The sequence below is a fragment of the Merops nubicus genome, unplaced genomic scaffold (genome assembly GCF_000691845.1).
Source record: "Merops nubicus isolate BGI_N331 unplaced genomic scaffold, ASM69184v1 scaffold12062, whole genome shotgun sequence".
Taxonomy (NCBI): Eukaryota; Metazoa; Chordata; class Aves; order Coraciiformes; family Meropidae; genus Merops; species Merops nubicus.
The window spans coordinates 3,830-21,779 of record NW_008591604.1 but is presented as its reverse complement, the minus strand read 5'-3'; the positions used below and the strand labels follow the sequence as shown (position 1 = coordinate 21,779).

The 17,950-nt window shown below is 38.0% G+C and overlaps 1 protein-coding gene across 1 annotated transcript; it reads right to left on the bottom strand.

Moving 5' to 3' along the window:
• Positions 1–10,503: 10,503 nt before the first annotated feature.
• ZCRB1 (zinc finger CCHC-type and RNA binding motif 1) lies at positions 10,504–17,395 on the bottom strand. Its single transcript, XM_008950322.1, has 7 exons — positions 17,307–17,395; positions 17,113–17,141; positions 14,184–14,295; positions 13,991–14,098; positions 12,442–12,551; positions 12,265–12,340; positions 10,504–10,870 (listed from the first exon to the last, which is right to left on the bottom strand). Exons 1-7 carry the CDS (start codon positions 17,388–17,390, stop codon positions 10,739–10,741), a joined length of 651 nt encoding a protein of 216 aa, XP_008948570.1. The 5' UTR covers positions 17,391–17,395; the 3' UTR covers positions 10,504–10,738.
• Positions 17,396–17,950: the final 555 nt, after the last annotated feature.

Below are 17,950 nucleotides of genomic sequence, written 5' to 3'. Positions count from 1 at the left end.
TCTTGTCTATCTCTTTCTCTAATCTAGCCAGCAGTGTGCCCACGTTCCCATGCAACGTGACTATAATTACAAGCTGTGATCTATCAAAGCAGGACCTGGAAATTTTCAGCTTACTGCCTTGCAAACATAAGGGGAAAACTGCAAAATTGGTAAAGCATTGACTCTTCTCATTTAACCACATTGTTATTTAGCGCTGTGATTCTACACATAATGAGAGCGGCTGGGTTTCCTGTGAGTAGGGCTTGATAGCATCACACAATTAGGTAAGAAAGGTAATGAACATGACCAACACCTCACTCAGGTCTATTGTCTCTTGGTGTTTAATGGAAATTGCTTGCAGTTGCCTCCTCTTTAAATCATGATCCCTCACAAGGCTCTCTTTCAAATTAACAAAAACTCTTGAAGTGTAAGAACACATTTAAAGCGCCCTTTTTTCCAGTTTTGTCACTTGTGCTCAAGAGCCTGTTTCTCATTCTTTCCCCCACGTGCTGATAAGCTCCATGCCGACAGACTGAAGGGGTTGAATTCAAACGAGCCCTGAAAATTTGTATTTCAGCTTTGGCATTGACTACAATGGCCATGGATGTCTCTCCCTACAACTTTGCCAGGCCTCCAGCCTCCTACTGTGGAGGAGTATAAGCCCTAATGCCCTCAATCTAAGAACACTGGAGTATTTTAAATGTGATATTTGACCTTGTTAGTGATGGGAGGTTATTGATGGTTAGAGGAGCATCACATCACAAGCATAATGGAGCTTGCTGGGTGCTGTGGGAAATACAGTCTATGGCCCCAGGCTTCAATATAGCCTTGAAAGACCGAGAACAGTTATTAGCTTTGAAGATCTTATAACTTGCCTCTAAGGAAAAGACAGTCTTGCTTTGCTAGACAGGACTTCGAAGATAAAAAACAAACAAACAAACAACAAACCAAAACCCAAAATACAAACCCCCAAACAAAGAGCTCCCCTCCCCAATACAAACAAACTCCATCTTACCCAGCTTTAAAGGATCTCTTCCTGAAATATTAATGTGCCTGTGAATCAAACATTACCAGAACTATCACTCTCTGGGAAAGAACCTACTGAAAGCTTAGATCAGCCATGAAAAAACAGTCAGTTGTGTGGAATTTAGGGGTTTCAGTCCCGTTTTTATTTGGGAAGCTTTTATTAAAATACTCTACCTTGGAGATGCACTTAGTTGCCAATCATCTTGCCACCGTCCCCGTAAGACTACACACAGGCCTTCAGCACAGGTCATTTGGCTGCTGAAATCGCCGCGATGAGCAGAGGGCAGAAGCCCACACCAGCGTGGAAGAACTGTGGGGAGAAGCAAGGGCTGAGCAGAAGGTGCGTGCAGAGGTCATCAGAGGTAACTGATTAGCTCAGGAACAGCCAGGAAAGGAAGAGCTATTCTTACGCCCATTCAATATTCAGCAGTATCAGATGAAAAGCCAAGACAGCTGGTGTCCTAAGTGATGCTCGTTATTCACAAGTTTTAATAGCATATTTTCCATTCCACTGTCCAGGGTTTTAAAGAGAGTATTGAACAGTATCACATTTGTGACAGATCTCTGCAAAACCCTACTCAGTACATCTCATCAGTTTGTCTATGAACTACTGAGAGCAGTTTTCCCCAACAATTTTCACGTAGATTACAGTAGTAGCATTTACACCATGTTGTCACTGTGTCACAATATCACAAATGTTAATGAAGTCAAGATACATGATATCTACCTCTTCTTCCACGTGCAAAATCCGTACCCTTGTACAGAAAGACATCAGATTAATTGCAGTCTGTATTGATTTTTCTTTCTCACCACTTTGCTCGATAATTTTCTTCAGGATTCCTTTAAACTCTGGGTCTAAATTTCCTCAGCTCCTATTTTTTTTAAGACCAGAATCCAAGTGTATACTTGTAAATGCAAATTCTCAAAGACAACTCCTGAAATTGCCTAGGGTCTCCAGATACTCAGGGAGACTCAGCTATTTTAACAACATCTAACCAATCTAGGCATTCCCTACCCCTCTCTTTCCCAGTTGCAGCTTGCACTCTGATAGATGCTTGCTAGCATTAGAGCTGACTGTATTAGTGAGAGCTGATTCCACCAGGGCTGAAACCCCTCTGCCTTTTCAGCTGCTGCACTGAGAACCTCTCCCTGTTGAAGGGCGGATCAGTTTGTTCCCTGTTTTTTACCCTTCCTGTGAACACATTCCTCTTTTCTTGGTATTTGTGTAACACTCATTACTGTTCCTTCTTTGATTGTCTGATCTTTTGATTTTACTTCTGTATTCTTTTGCTAATTACATTTAGCAAACTGCCCTTGGTTCCCCTTTCCTTTTTAACACTGAGTTAATGGTTTAGTTAAGCTGAGCTTTTATTTCACATCTTGTTTTATTCCACTTTTGGGTAGTTTGTAATAATCCATTTAGCATAGCTTCTTTAAGGAATTGCCTTTTTTGCTTTTGACTACTTCCCATGAGCTCTGGGTTTTCATCTCTTACTACTTTGGTTTTGTTGCAACACTTTTGAAGATTAATGGGATCAATAGTAGTTTTACTAAGTGAAACTTGAGCTACCGTCTCTGGATGAGAAAAGTAGGTGTTAATAATAGGGAAATAACAGGGAAACCAGTAAGAGTGGTCTGACTGATCTGTCATCTGGGATTTCAGCAAGGTGGTTTCTTTACATCATATGACTTTCCTGTTTCTTAACAAACTATCCATGCCATATAAATGATAAAAGCCTACTGAGGCTCCTCCCAGTCTCTGTTCTCTCCTGTGATTGAAATTTGAGTTGAAATACTGTTTCCCTAAGCCAGTACTCAGGTGTAGTGGTATTATTAAGAAATATGAACATTTGGGAACAGTTTGAGTATGGATCTATAGAAATATGAAGCAAAATATGGAATAACCAGCTGCATATTGGCTTATTCTTATTAAAAGAGACAATCAGCAGATTTTTATTTCTAAATTAATTGAAGTACAGTAGATTAAGTGATTAAGCTTAAGACTTAAGATTAAGCTTTGAAATCATATTAAAATATTACAGAGATTCCCCACCGCCCTGTTTTCTATCTTAGAAATAAAGATATGCTTCTAAAGTGAGTATTTTCTGCCAGACATCAGCAGATTTCCACAGTGAACTCTTACACCCATGAAAAGGAGGGGGAAGGGAAGAAAGAAAAAAAGTAATGGGACAGATAATAAACCTTTTAAGATAGCAATGGCAAAAAGTACTGCCTATCATAATACTGTGGCACAAAATACATCTTTTAAAACCAGTTATCCATGAATAATGCACTTATCACTCAGACTGGAGGCGTGTTTGAAACTCATGCTTGAGTATTCTCCAAAGGAATATGTCTAGACATTTGAAATATAGTTTATTGGCCTCTCTCATCAGCTAAAGCCTAAGTATGATACATCTGTCATCAAACATGGCAGCAAACATTAGCCTGTGTGATTCATTGCTGTTTTTGCCATAATTTAGTTAATGATGACCATATATATTTTAATCATCTCAGTGAATTCAATTTAACTCATTCATATTATGTCAAGGAACTGTAACAATGATATTGCAAGAAGAGGGAGGAACAGAGATGGCAGAGGAAAGTTTCCAGGCAGCAAATTTTGGAATTAACTTCTTGTTCCTTATTCATTGCTAATGGAAGTAATTTTAAAGCAAAACATAGGATGAACTTTTATTATTAGTTGCACACTTTAGCTTGATAAAGTTGTGTCCATTTTTAAACATTTTATATTCTTGTGGTTAATTGAAAATTAAAAAATTGATGTGATAACTGAAGCCCTCACATTATTAGCAGTTTATTGAAGGAAAAAGAACCTGAATGAGTAAAGTCTCCTTCAGTTGTAAACCTAGCCCTTTATTTAGATATTAAATTTAGTCAATGGCAGTAAAAGTAGAAAATCAATTGGACAGAATAACTAAATGAATGAATGGCATATCTGGAAAGCAATGTGTTGTTTTTTTTTTTTTTTTTTTTTTTTTTAAGAAAGCATCTTGCAAATAAATCATAGTTCCGAGACACCCTGAAGCTGGTCTGCAGACTGGATAAACACACAAAAATCCACAGAACAGAAATCTCTCCATCTGATAGAGACAGAAATGTAGGGAGGAAACCTTTGTCATAGGTAGAAGAACAAACAGCAAGTTATGAACGAGGAAAAACCTTCAGCATAAATCATATCAATGTTGAAGAGAATAGAGATAGAATGACTTTGTCATCCAGAGAGCTGGAAGAACTGGGGAAAACTCTGAACAAGAACAGTTCCACGGGGGAAGGAGGGACAGGAGAGCAGGGAAGTGAGTTTAAGAGACACTGGTTTTTAGAGGCATCATTAGGTCTTAGAAGTTATTTATTAGCTAAAGAGCTCTTGAACAATAACCAGTGACACAAAGGATAGGTTAGGAAGTCACCCGTGTCTTTATTTTTCGAAAAAAGCTGAGCTGCATTCACCTTTGCCATATTGCTGTGAAGTTTAGCATCTGAGAAAATCAGATAACTGAGTTCAGAGTTGCATGTGAAAAACAAACCTTCAGTGCAACACACAAAATCACTCACTTCCTGTAAAAGACTTCTTTAATTAGAGGGAAATTAATGTTACAGAACATTGTATGTGTTTGTTTTCAGTTGACGTTTTTTTCTCCTTTTTGCCCTTTATTCTGATGCTGATCTCCTTTGCTCTACCAATATTCTTAGCTTCATTTGCCAATTATCTTTTTTTCCCCCCACTTCTGAAGCTCTCCTTCCTCCCCTCCTAAGCATAATACATCCCTTAATTTCCACAAAGCCATTGTGCTGTCTGTATTCCATCCTCCCATGTCAGAATCTACTTAAATCTAACACGTATGTAAAAAACAGTTTAGAATAAAGAATTCTACTAGCAGAAAGGTGTCATTGTTCCCCAGGAGAAGACAGCTGAAGCATGAAGATAACGTGAAGATGTACTGAGTCCCATTAATATAAACCACGTTACACTTCTATGTGATTGAAATAAAATCTTTGCAGTAAGAATTTACACCTATGTACTCCAGACATCCACGTATAATTTAATCCTCATAAATTCTGATCTAAAGTACTATTAAGAAAGGAATCTGTACAAAGAAACACGAAAATATTTGGCATAATTAATACATGCTTATAATGGATGGACATTTGGCCTACTCACTTCTTTGCCCTGCCTTCCTCCTTCCCTCCTCCTCTGGCAGTAAGTTAGGAGGAGCAATAATAACATCTTCTACTTTTGTACTTTTTCAATATTTAGCGGGACAACATGGGTGAAATATGGTACAAAATCCACCATCCTAGCACAAACAACAGAAGAATGAAAAAAAAGGTAAAAGTTTTGCAAAGGCCACTTTGTCCTGAAGTACTCCATCATGGGCTTGACCTAAATTGTGCAGCAAATGGAAAGGATTCTGGATATTCTCCAGTAGCTTCAGCTAAATTAAATATGAACATGAATAATGCCCTGGGGCCCTGCATTCTCTGGGATGCCACAGGCATGGGACTTGCAGAGAATCTACTCTTGCTGCAGAACTGTGTTCCAGATTTTAATTAACTGAGTTTCCTCTGTCAAGGCTTTCCTGTGAAAGCCTCCCACAGTAAAAACACTTCTTAAGAGTGTTATGCTGCAGCAGATGAAAATAAATCCAGCTCTTGTATTTTCAGAAATTTTCTTTGAAAGAACATAATTTCAAGAACTACAGTCACTCATTCCAGATACATGGTTCATGAACTCAAACCCATCATGTCCAAGTACTGCATGTTCTCATCTTTCCTAACTGCCATATGCTACTAAGTCATTTCATTTCATATGCAACCTCATGGCTCCAGGCTTCATGGGCAGATGGCTCTTTGCCACCTAATCAAATTCACACATCAAGGGCATCCCAAGGGAGGTCCTTTGTAGAACATATTTTCCTTCAGCTCTTCTCCCTTTCTTGAACATTTGCACATCAGTACAAACTTGTACTAACAAAAGGTTCCTAATTTTTCATATATGAGACACTTATTTTTCAACTAAGCCCAGCGTAGTACAAGCAGTTCTATCCCATTCACTCTAAAAATACAATTCAGTGCCTTGGAACTTCACAGGATACCCACACAGTCCTTAATATCCCTTTTGGTTCTGTTTTGGGTTCTTCTTCCATACCCACATCCATTCATTGGGCAGAACACATCTATGTCCTCTGCCACCACATATGCAGTTATAACAATGCAACTGTACTCCTGCAACCAAGTGACAGTTTTGGCGGTACTGCACCAAGATTGATGCAGTAGCTAAATTCAGATGCCTTCTAATTTTCTTTAACTGTGTATTGATAAAGCTGGATTTTCATGGATTAGCTCATCTTAAAGTAGGCTTGTGGCTGTTGCCTTTGATGGACTCATAATCTCAGAGTTGTATTTGACTCTCTAAAGCATCCTATTAATCAGACAGGACAGTTCTCATACTAGTAACTGTGGTATTTCTTCAAGCCACTGTGACCTACATTGCCGCACCGGGTTGGTTAGATTCCTTTTATCACATTTTACTGCCACAATTTCTGAAACTCTTTACTTGCTGTGTTACCTATCACATCCATTAAATACTTGTATAAGCACACATCTCATCTGTCTGAATGCACAGGAGGGTCAGGGTTAGCCTGGCACTGACAAAACATTTTCACAAACCTCTACAATTCTTCCACTTAAAAAATACTGCTTTCTTTTACATACAGGATCTCCTCAGCCTATCCCTTCTAGGACATTTTTTACAGGCATCAGGATAGTTACAATAAGGTCACCTACACTGAGAGTGACTAAACCCTCTGCTTTACACCTTCTTCTCTAAAGAAGGATCAGTGTAGTAATTTTTAATATTGCTGTCAACAGCTACAGAAAAAAACCTCACCCTGTTAAGATTTGTGAGACAAACAAAGCTGTTCCATAGGAATGTTTTGAGGACACCTAAAACCAGTTTTTTAATCTATATTAAAAAGAAGCAATCAGCTATCCAGTACTGGTTATTTTAAGATAACACATCTGGAAGGGTGTTATTTGAAATGTTTTTATAGAAGAGCAATCGTGGAATTGTGATGGTATATATTATCATATTGACACTGCAGATGCCAAATAGAGTAGAAAGTGGAAACAAAGATGTCTCTATGCGAGTTATTTTCGATCATTCACAGTAGCACTTAATAAATCCCATTTTACGTCTAGCTTTTCTAAGCAATTTAATATTTTGTGCCTCAGACTACAGCCAAATAGCGTGCAGAGCTCACCCTCCCATACTACAGTAAGTCATCTCTGCAGATTAAAAAAGGGCTGTCCCAGAGAACACCATGACCCAGAAGCCAAAGATACAGCGTTTACAATTTGTTCCAGACATCACCTATTTAGCTACACAGAGTTCTTTATATTTACAGCCCCTTCTATTGCTCTGCTGAGAGTAGTAACCTGAATATGCCAAGAACAGAGTGGGAGCCTGCTAAACATGGACTAAATTTACTTCAGTGTCTCATAGCTGCAACAGTTTCACCAGTGCTGCACAGGCACAATATCAGCAATATAATTTATAATCAGTTAAGCTAATCATCCCCATGCCCCTTCCACAGCCCCTTCTTCCCCAAGGACAGATAAAAGTCATCTTCTTTTGAGAAACTACTTAGCCATTTCAACAGACAAGAGGCCCTGTGACCCAGAAAGTGTTATTTTTGACAAACTTCAAGCTGTTTTGAAACTACAAAAGACAAAATCTAGTTAAGTGGAGGTTTGCAGAAAGATCCGAGTTCTTGATGTTATTAAAAAAAACCCAAACCAACCCACGACTGTCTGCTCCTTAATGCCATTTTCTCTGTAATCAAAGCCATATTATATATACTCTAAAATTAGCATTCGGCTTGCTAGCCTAAGCTAGGTCCTCAAAATACTTAAAAAAAAAAAAAACAAACCCAAACCAACACAAAACACCCCACCCACAAACCCCTGTGGTTTTTCTAACAATAACAGGAAGGTGTTCTACAAAGCATTTTTTGTTCTTCTCTCTTTTGATAACATGGCTTCATAGCCCTCTCTGTCTGGCCCAGAGCCATGCAGCCACCAAAGCTGCTTTCTGCTTCCTGAGGTGGTACTTTAATATACCAAATTCTGACAAAAGCACCACTCTGTCGCTTGAGTTTTGATAACTAATTGCACCCTATTGGCCTGACCTAAATTAGGAGCCTAGTTAACACTCTATCTAGTTTCTCAGCACTGACCAGACTCAGATGCAAACTTGAAGCCATGCTCTTTGGAGCAGGTGAGGTTGAGCACGAACAGGAGCAAGTCCCTTGGTGCTCAAAGTTCAAAACCAGACTCAGTTTTGGCCTTTTTCCAGAATGAGGTAGCTGCATCAAGGGGTGCTGCAGGCAACAATTTTGGATTTAAGCAAGCAGAACAGGTACTCATGTCATCTAACTTAATGGTTAGCTAATGCTAGTGTTCTAAATTTCTCACCTAAACGTGCTTCATTCATTATCTTGCCAACAAAGACTAGAAACTTAAAATTATTCAGGAGACCAAAGTGCAAAAATCATACTCATCCAAAGTCCCTCTAGGTCCTACTTTAGGCCCTAGGTGCTTTTTTCTTTTACCCAGACTCTAAGCAAAAAACTGTAAGTACTGCCAATCAATAGGAGTTCAAACAGAGTTAAGAAAACTGTTAAAGGAAGATGCTTTAAGGTAAGGAATTCTAGATACCAATTCTTCACAGGAGCAAGCTCATTTTTATCTGTTTCTTTTCCAATGTGACCTATCTCAAGTGACTTCATGCTTGGAACAAAAGAGCATGGAGGAACACCACTGGGTCAGTTATAATAGTCTGGATTGCAGCTACTGCTTCACACTGACAAAAGGAAATCCTACGGGGAAAGCAGTGAGGCAGAGCAGCAGAGTAGAAAGATCTATGAACATGCTTCAGCTACTGGAACTCCTGAAAAAGTGCTGTATTAGGTCAGAACAAAGGTCAGTTTTGTTTTTTTTCTTTCTGACAAGACACCAGTAGCAAATATGAAACAGGAAAGTGTGTAAGAATAAAACACTCCTAGACTGTTAATAGCTCTGTATATTTTACAGTTAGAGGTAGTCAGTAATTTAGGACATTTCTGAGTGGAGAATGTACTTAAACTAATAGTTATAAATATCACATTCCACATACAAGTCTAATCCTTTTGACCCTATGACTTTGCAAAGTCTCATAGCAGGAAGTTCCACTACTACATCACACAGCGTTAGAAATAAAAGTTTGAATCTTGCTGCCTGATAACTTCACTGAAATCTCAATTATTATAAGCCAGCAAACATTTCCAAATCAAAGTCATGGACAATATCAAACTCGTCCTCTGTCACATTTTAGTTTTCTATCTTTTTTAAAAAAATAGCATTGAACATGGTATTGGAGAAGATGACAAACCCCAATTTTAAGTAGTGGCATATTATTGTTTGTCTTGCTTTTTTTTTTTAGGCTGCCATTGAGCCCTAACCTAGCATTTGCAGAGAAGCATGTTGGCAGCAAGATTTTCTTCCTTAGCAGAGTTTAGAACTTCTAAGTCTTCATTATTACACACATGATGTACAGTGATCTGCCTTTATGAGCACTAAGATAAACTGGGCACTTTAGCACTCATCTATTCAGTATCAAGAGATCTTTCCAAAACTCAGTAAAGGAAGCTTCAGATTTAATGTACTTTCAGCTGAAAGTCACAAAGTAACTTTTAAAAACATGCTTTGTATTATTGAGTCAAAAATCTTACTGTCTATAAAGCCCAATATTTCTCCCCATTCTGTGGCTCGAGTAGTTTGTACAGAACTTGTTTTGGAATGCTTGTGAAAGTGGGAACCCAAATTGCAGTTAGAAGAGACAGAGCCCTTAACATAGCAAGAGATTTTAAATATCCCAGTAGAGCATATTAAAACCTATGCACATTCCCATTTTAAAAACATACAGCTGTTCTAGTTTTTAATGCAAAAGCAACATAACTATCACTCTTAGAAAAATACCAAGTGTGCCTCAAGATGGAATTCATCACATCACTTTTAACTTGCACCTCCTATCAAGCCTGTATTGTATACAGGCTATACAGTACTATGAAGTGTACAGCAAGTTACTAAAAATGTGTATAAGACAGATCAACATCTTAATACCCTTTTGGAAAACAGATGTATTGTTTAGTCTAAAATGATTTCACAGCCCAAATTGATGTGACAGTAATTTAATATATTCCTGCATAAAATTTAAAAGACTAGTACAATGCTTAAGGCTGAAATTCAACCCTATAAACAAGAACTAGTGCAAGATTCATATGCTAGTAAAGTACTATTAAAGCACTGTTTATTGCCTATTTGGAAGTAAAGCAATACATAAAGCATCGGTATGTGATCAGCAATGGTGATTCCAAGAGGAACCCCTCTTAGGAAAAAAACTTGGAAAATCCTTGTACGAAAGATTTCACTCCCAAATATTTTTCTGGAGTTAAGCGTAGAAACACAATTTTCTTAAGAAGCTGCCTTGAAAGGTTAAGTTTTGAGAGAGAGAGAGATCAAAATACAGGAGGTTTGAAGGCAGGGTAGAACTACAACCTGATTTTCAATAAGTGTCTTTGACACCAAGACAGACCTGTATTACAAATAACTCCATAGCACTTTACAAAATGTACACTATATATATTATATACGCACATACATCAGTATTATTTCAGTCACTAAGTTCTTCCTCATCACTGAAATAAGCACTTTTTTTAATCCGTGGACGTTTTGAATCATCTGAAACTGAAGATTCCCCTGCAGTCTGTGTCCATCTTTGTTCTTCTTCCTCAATTTTGGCTTGCTACAATGAAAGAAGGAAAAGAATTAGCTAGGATTTAGAAAAATTAAGATGCATTACAAATAATAACACTAATCATTAAGATGCATGGAATTATTTAATAAGATAAGGAATTCAAAAGGTTTCTCTCTGTTTCCAATTAAACTGTGTGATGAACGCACTGAAAAACACTTCTGAAAGTAGATCTCACATGCAAACAGTAAGTCTTCTGCATCAATGCAGGCCACATGGAGCACCCTCTGTTTCCAAAGAGAGGAACTCTGCCCATGGCAAACCTACAGAACTACAGAGCAGCTGACATCTGAAGCAAAGAATGCATCAGGTTTTAAATTGACATTATTGCATCGGCTTTGTTCCACTGACAAGACTTCTGCCTGTTGTCTTTCGCAGTCATTCATTCAGGGAATGAGTGTCTTGAGGAATGTAAAGGTCATTCAACTGAAGGTTCAAACAGATTCTTCTGATTTTTACTGGGAAATATGCTGGGCTAATTAAAATCTTTGGATGGCAAGAGAAATAGGAATGTTTCATGGCTTGTTCACATTTATAGGTTTTATTTCCAATTGTGGAGTTTTCAGAGGGGACAGGGGATAACTGCATATTTGCATAAATTTTTTGGACTACATCATGTAAAAGTTTTGCACTCATTACAGTCATATTCAGAACAAAGTTATCTTAAAAACTCTTGAGAAGTTTTTTTGGGGAATGGGCATGCAGGGGACAGCTGAGGACTAGTGAGCCAAGAAATCTGAACATCACAACAGGCTTGCTCTGTGTCATAAGCAAAAGCCTGTGAAGAAGTATTAAAGAAGACAGTAATACAGCTGTCAGAGTATCTCTCCAGAAAACAAAAAAAACAGTAAATATTTTTAGAGAGAAGAGGTCTATTAGAGACCACAATGGACTGCATCACGCACAGGAAGTGCTCCAGAAATAGATCTTGTTCAAGTGATTGAGGGCAGAGCATGTACCTGGTCATTTATACACGATTGGTTTTTCTGTCTGCTCAGTTAAAGAGGGATTTGTGGACCAAAAACCTCATAAAGCATCACAGCAGAGATGACAGGAAACTAAGCAGCAAAAGAGCTTGAAGGAAAGAAAGAATTGCCATGCACAAACATAGCCAATAGCAAAAGTTAAAAATTCTCATAAAAAGATAAAAACCCAAAAGAGCAAAAAAAAAAAGCTCCTCAATGCCCCCATGCCAGAGCATGCCTGCAATATGAAGAAACCACCAACTACTGCCAGGCAAGAGTGCCCCGAGTGTACAGAGTGTACAGATATAAGGGTGTATTCTCAGAGCTTTTGAAAAGCAGCTAGAAAAACACAAGTAGAGCAGCATTTGAATAGCAATAAATAATAATAAATATTAAATGTGCAATGCCTCAATTCTGTACCTGAAAAGCTATGGCTTGGCTGAGGCTATCTAGAGCAGGGTCTTCTCCTTCCTCTTCGCTTTCTTCCTCCCCCTCACTTCATTATGCAGGAGAGAGAAAAATATACAGATCTTTATTTTAAGTGTCTGGTATTAAAAAGCTTCCTAAAAGTAGTAGCATGTAAATAATTGTACATACATTTCTTCTGGCTCAATTACTTTCTTTCTCTTCTTCTTTTCTTTTTTTTTTGGTGGCTCCCGCTCTCCTAGCATATTTTTAGGGCAAGCATAACTTAAGTGTCCTGCTTCCTTGGAGAAAAAGAAATATTGCTTAACAGAAGCCATTACAAACAACTATATGTTAAAATACATCATGAGGAAAGTTATTATAGGACAGTTCGGGGGGGGGGAATGGAAGCAATTAGTAAGATAAATGGAATGCTGAATTAGCACACAGAAGACAAACTCTTCTCTATCAGCTTGCCATGGAAACCAGGAGATGGGAGGTGACACGCGTGTCTAACCGCAGATGGGGGAATGCTGTGAGCAAGGGAGATTTCCTCTGGCTGTTGCAATAGCTGAACACCTCAGCTTTTATGCTCAAGACAAGACATAAACTTCTGCATTAACAGTTTAAGAAACAGGAGACAACATTTGTGCTTTAAAAAGTGTTAGGAATATAAACCAGGTGTGTATTTGACATGAAATACTATCCAAATCTCAGTCTTATATGTTATTATGTTCAGAAAAGTGAAGAACTGCCTACCTAAATCACATTTCTGTATAAAAACAGTTGCTTCTAATGTTTGTTTTAGTGCCAACTATATGACAAACTTCCAAAGATATAGCAAAAGCAGGTATTTTGAAGCAAAGATTAGGAAATTTTCCTTCTCAAACAGCATTATACTAATACTCAGATCTGTCTGCTCATCAGCATGTTAAGCAGCAATCGTATCTACAGATTTTCCCCCACCTCCAAAATCCCAAGGAAAAGACAAAGGGGGTACTATCATCCTTGGAAATTGGACAACTGTTAAGCAAGATAATATCAACAGAAAAAAAAAGTATAATTTACCAGCATGGGCAGGATTAGCAATGGCCAAATTGAAGAAATAACTTAAGAGTCTGTGCTGGTTTGGGCTGGGGTGCAGTTAATTTTCTGCATAGTAGCTGGTATGGGGCTATGTTTTGGATTTGTGCTGAAAATAGCGTTGATAATACAGAGATGGGTTTGTTATTTTTGAGCAATGCTTATACAGTCAAGGCCTTTTCTGCTCCTCGCACCACCTTGCCAGCAAGGAGACTTGGGGTGCACAAAAAGCTGGGAGGTGACACAGCTGGGACAGCTGGCCCCAACTGACCAAAGGGATATTCCATAACATATGGCAACAGGCTCAGCTATAAAACTAAAGGGAAGGTTGGATGGGGGGCCGCTGCCTGAGGACTGGCTGGGCATCGGTCAGCTGGTGGTGAGCAATTGTTTTCATTCACATCAATTGTCTTTCTTGGGTTTTATTTTTCTCTGTTATTTTCCTTTTCATTACCTTATTAGTATTATATTTAAATTATTAAACTGCTCTTATCTCAACCCATGTGTTCTCTCACTTTCACTCTCCTAATTTTCTCCCCCCAGTCCTGCTGTTGGGGGTAGTGAGCAAGTGGCAGGGTGGTGCATAGTTGCCAGCTAGCCTTGAGCCACAACAGAGTTAAAAGATGGGACACAGGAGTTCACCTCTGGTTTTACTCACCCCACATTCGTAACACTTAGACTTATCAAAGTAGTTACGCCTGCGAATGAATTCTGCTGCTCTTCCATTATCAATGGCAATACTGGCTTTTATTACTCTTCCAAACAACTACAGCAAATTGGAAAAAAAAAAAGTAAATATTTTGAGACTGTAAACCCAACCCCTCCTGCCATAACAACTTTTCACAATTTACCTGTTTATTATTAAGTGCCCGAGAACAGTTTTGTGCAGATTCTTTATCCAAAAACAAAATAAAGGCAACTCCTTTGCTCTTCCTGGTGTCTTTGTCTTTCATAATAGTAACTCTGAAAACATATAACCACATTACTGATACACTAAAATTACTTCAGAGACATTTTTTTTCTTTACGATCTCAGTAGGATCTTAGTTTTGTTATATGGCAAAAAAGAAAAGGTATATATAAGAATGGAAAGGCTCACTAACAGAAATTCAAAGGAACATCTAACCTGGCCACATGCTTACAAGTAGTGTGGGGTCTTTATGGATTGAGTATTATTCTTTATTCCCTTGGATGACTTGAAGAACAGAGAACATGCTCTTTAGATTTGCAGGCAACCTAACTGGTGGGTACTAAACATACAGGAGGTGAAATTAAAATTCAGGAATAATCTTGGACATAAAAAAACCTCCTAAAAGCTACAAAAGACCCTGCATATTGAACTGTATTCAAACTGAGAAATCGATGTTTGTGTAGGACTAACCACCTCCACAGGTGGTTAAGTATACCTAGTATTGTTCTACAAGTATCTCCAGCTGGAATTTAAGCAGGTCCTGGATGCATGTGTTATTTTACATGACATACAAAGTTAAATCTTCAGTCTAACAATGGAATCAACAGCTCCAGTAGCACATCAAGAAGTTCAAGAAATATTTAGATCCAGTAAGAACAACAAACAAATAAAAAGAATGCCAAGAGGTGAAGGGGGCAGGGAGGGGGGAACCCACACCACCTCAGTTCTTTCAATCTCAATGTTAATTATATTTAGCCCTAAAAATACTGAGTGGGAAACAGAATGCCAGTCTGCATGTACATAGAAGTACATGTTAAAAAGTAGGGAAAAACTCCTTGTGTCCACCAGAGGCAGAATACTACAAGCCTAAACTGAAAGCAACAGGACATTAATAAAGCACCCAACAAACAAATTCTCCTTCAATGCAGAGGGCCTGCCAGAGAACCTAAGTAACAGATGACCCACACAGTAAGAAGTGTATAAAATAAGAGCTCAGTAAAGAAAGCTCAATTTTTCCCCCAGGTACATGCATAGAAAGATAGAGCTTAGAATTCTGAGGGTTTTTTTACCAAAGCCTCTTGGACACATTTGTGTCCAATAGAATGCATTGAGTTTAAGTGTCAATAAAACTGACTTCAGAACAATTCTATCAGTTCTTTTGCCAAGTTACTCTTCCAAGAGTTCCAATGGCACCCTAATATGACTGTTGGGGTTCTAACTGGGATATTGAATGTACCAGTTAATAGCACAAACATAGAAATAAACAAGTGTGACAAATCTTTAAAAAGTTAGCAACTTCTTGGAGCCCTAGGAAGTCTGATTTGTCACTGAACAAACTCAGCTGAAATCATAATAGTTAGGATGTATGAGGGTGAGAAATGCAGTACAGAGGAAAAGTCAGCATGATTTTGCTGACTTAAGACACACTTCAAAAAAAGGTCTATTAAAGATTACTTAATTAAGTTAAAGCTGACCTACATAAATCAAGCTAATGTTTGAAAAGATTTTTCTTGGGAATTAATGACTAGTTAGGAATAGGAAACCTGATCCTTGTTAGCCTGTTTCATAGGGAAATGGGAATACCAGTAGAACCCTACGGTATCTGCTCTCTTTATAGCCAGGTCAGCTTGCAAAGGGATGAAGAGTAAACAAATTTTGCTAGCTACAAACAACCCCCAAAAACCAAACAGTCAAAAAAAAGCATTATAGTATTTTACACATGGTATTTTGTGACTCTTTGCATTTGGTTTAACTTCTGGCAGTGAAAAGACAAAATGTCAGGAAAAATTAGGTATCAGCAAGTGATTTTTTTTCTGAACAATATATAGGTGGGGGAAAACAGTAACTGCAGAGATAGAATTGTAAGTTCTACATTAGCTACTTTCACACAGGCTGCAGTCCAGGGTTTCTTCTGCATAGGTATCTGAAAACACCATTTCTGTTGTCTATGATATTAAAAAAAACCCCAATCAATCATATAAAACACTAGAAACTATTAAAAAAAAAAAAAGGGAAAAAAAAAGATAGAGAATGCTGCTATAACACCTTTAAAATAAGCAACGCATAATACAGCCAATACTTCACACGATTCTCATCCTCCTATCAGGCAAGTTCAAGACAGCAGGAGACCCCCACCCCCAAGCACACAGCGTACAGGTATATTGCCAAATGACAGCAGGCAGGTCAGAAGTGTCATATTTAGGAAGACTAGGCCCCTCAAGGCAGAAACACAACCTTTACTGTTGTGGTGTTACTACAACCTTTGGTCAGGATTTTTCTAAATCAGTAGGTCAGCAATCAACTAAAACAGGGAAGACAACCCACCCTGGAAACAAGATAACTGGTCAGTGCATGTCTATGAGAGCCATACACAAGGTTTTCCTCTCAGGCAATTTAAAAAATGTGTTTTCTAAAGCTGTATGTTGGCTTTGTCCTGCCGTTTGTCACACGAAACACACTCCTGAGCTCAAAAAAATTTGAATTTAGCACTGTATAACTCAGATTACTACAGCACTCACTTTTAAACTCATCCCCTCATGTCACAAGTTGTGTTCTGGGGACAAGGAACCACATTTACCACAAGAGTACTGTTTCAACTATTTCAGAGAAAAGACCATTGGTATATGACAACAATCTACTTGATCTTAAGAATTGGTTACCTGTTCCCAACACAAATATTCTTACATTATGGTTGTAACTGCAAGAACTTCCAGTTGTTATATTTATACTTTATTAAAAATGAACAGGACTTCAACACAGTTCCACATTCATCCTTAAATTATAAAAAGCACAAGACTTTCAAGTGAAGCAAAGACATTAAATATTTAAAATGAAAGCTACAAAAATAGCAGGCCATAGCAGGTCACTTACTTGACAACCTTCCCATACTTTGAAAAGATCTGAAATGTAAAACAAAGTAAAAAGATTTAATGATAGAACATTGCATTTCATTAGGAATAACTTTATCAAGACAAACTTTTCTAAGATATCTATCTGTATTGTATTTACACTCAAAATTTTTGTCAACAAGTTTACTCTGAACAATGTGGCTCTTAAAAACTTACCCTGTACAGGTCGTTGTTTGTCAAAGCAAAGGGTAAATTGGACACGTACACTGTGCTTTTGCTTGGTGCCAACCCACCGCTCATTTTTCTGAGCGAGAAAGAGAGAAGAGTTAAAAATGTATTCAACAGAGAAATAAATTAAAAAACAGTTGCAAGACTGACTCTTAAAGTTGTTTTTCCAAACCTAGCCCAGACAGTCATGATAAAGTTGCAGGAAACCATAGCTTTCATTTCTTTTTCTTCATTTTACACAAAATCAGTGTTTGCCTTCACGTGCTACAGAAGATGTACATTCCTTCCTTCTCCCCTGGATCCAAAGCACATTTTTGCTGCATACGAGTCAATTTGTAAGTCACGGGAAGAAAGACAAGTCTGTGTACTTAAAATAAACCTCCACTGATTTATGCAGTAAAGAAAGGTTTCAGTCCAGAAAGAAACAATTAATGTCCATTTATTAAGCATTATGGCCTATACATGAAGTTATTGACCTTTAAGTACCTGCACAATCTGATTTTTTATACAAGTTGCAGTTCAGCTTTATTCAACATAGAATAAACCACAACTGGTTAAGGAGGCTAGTGAGGGGGAAGCTTCCCTAAAGCAGAGTCCCAATTATTGGAGGGGGGAAGATACTACACTGACTT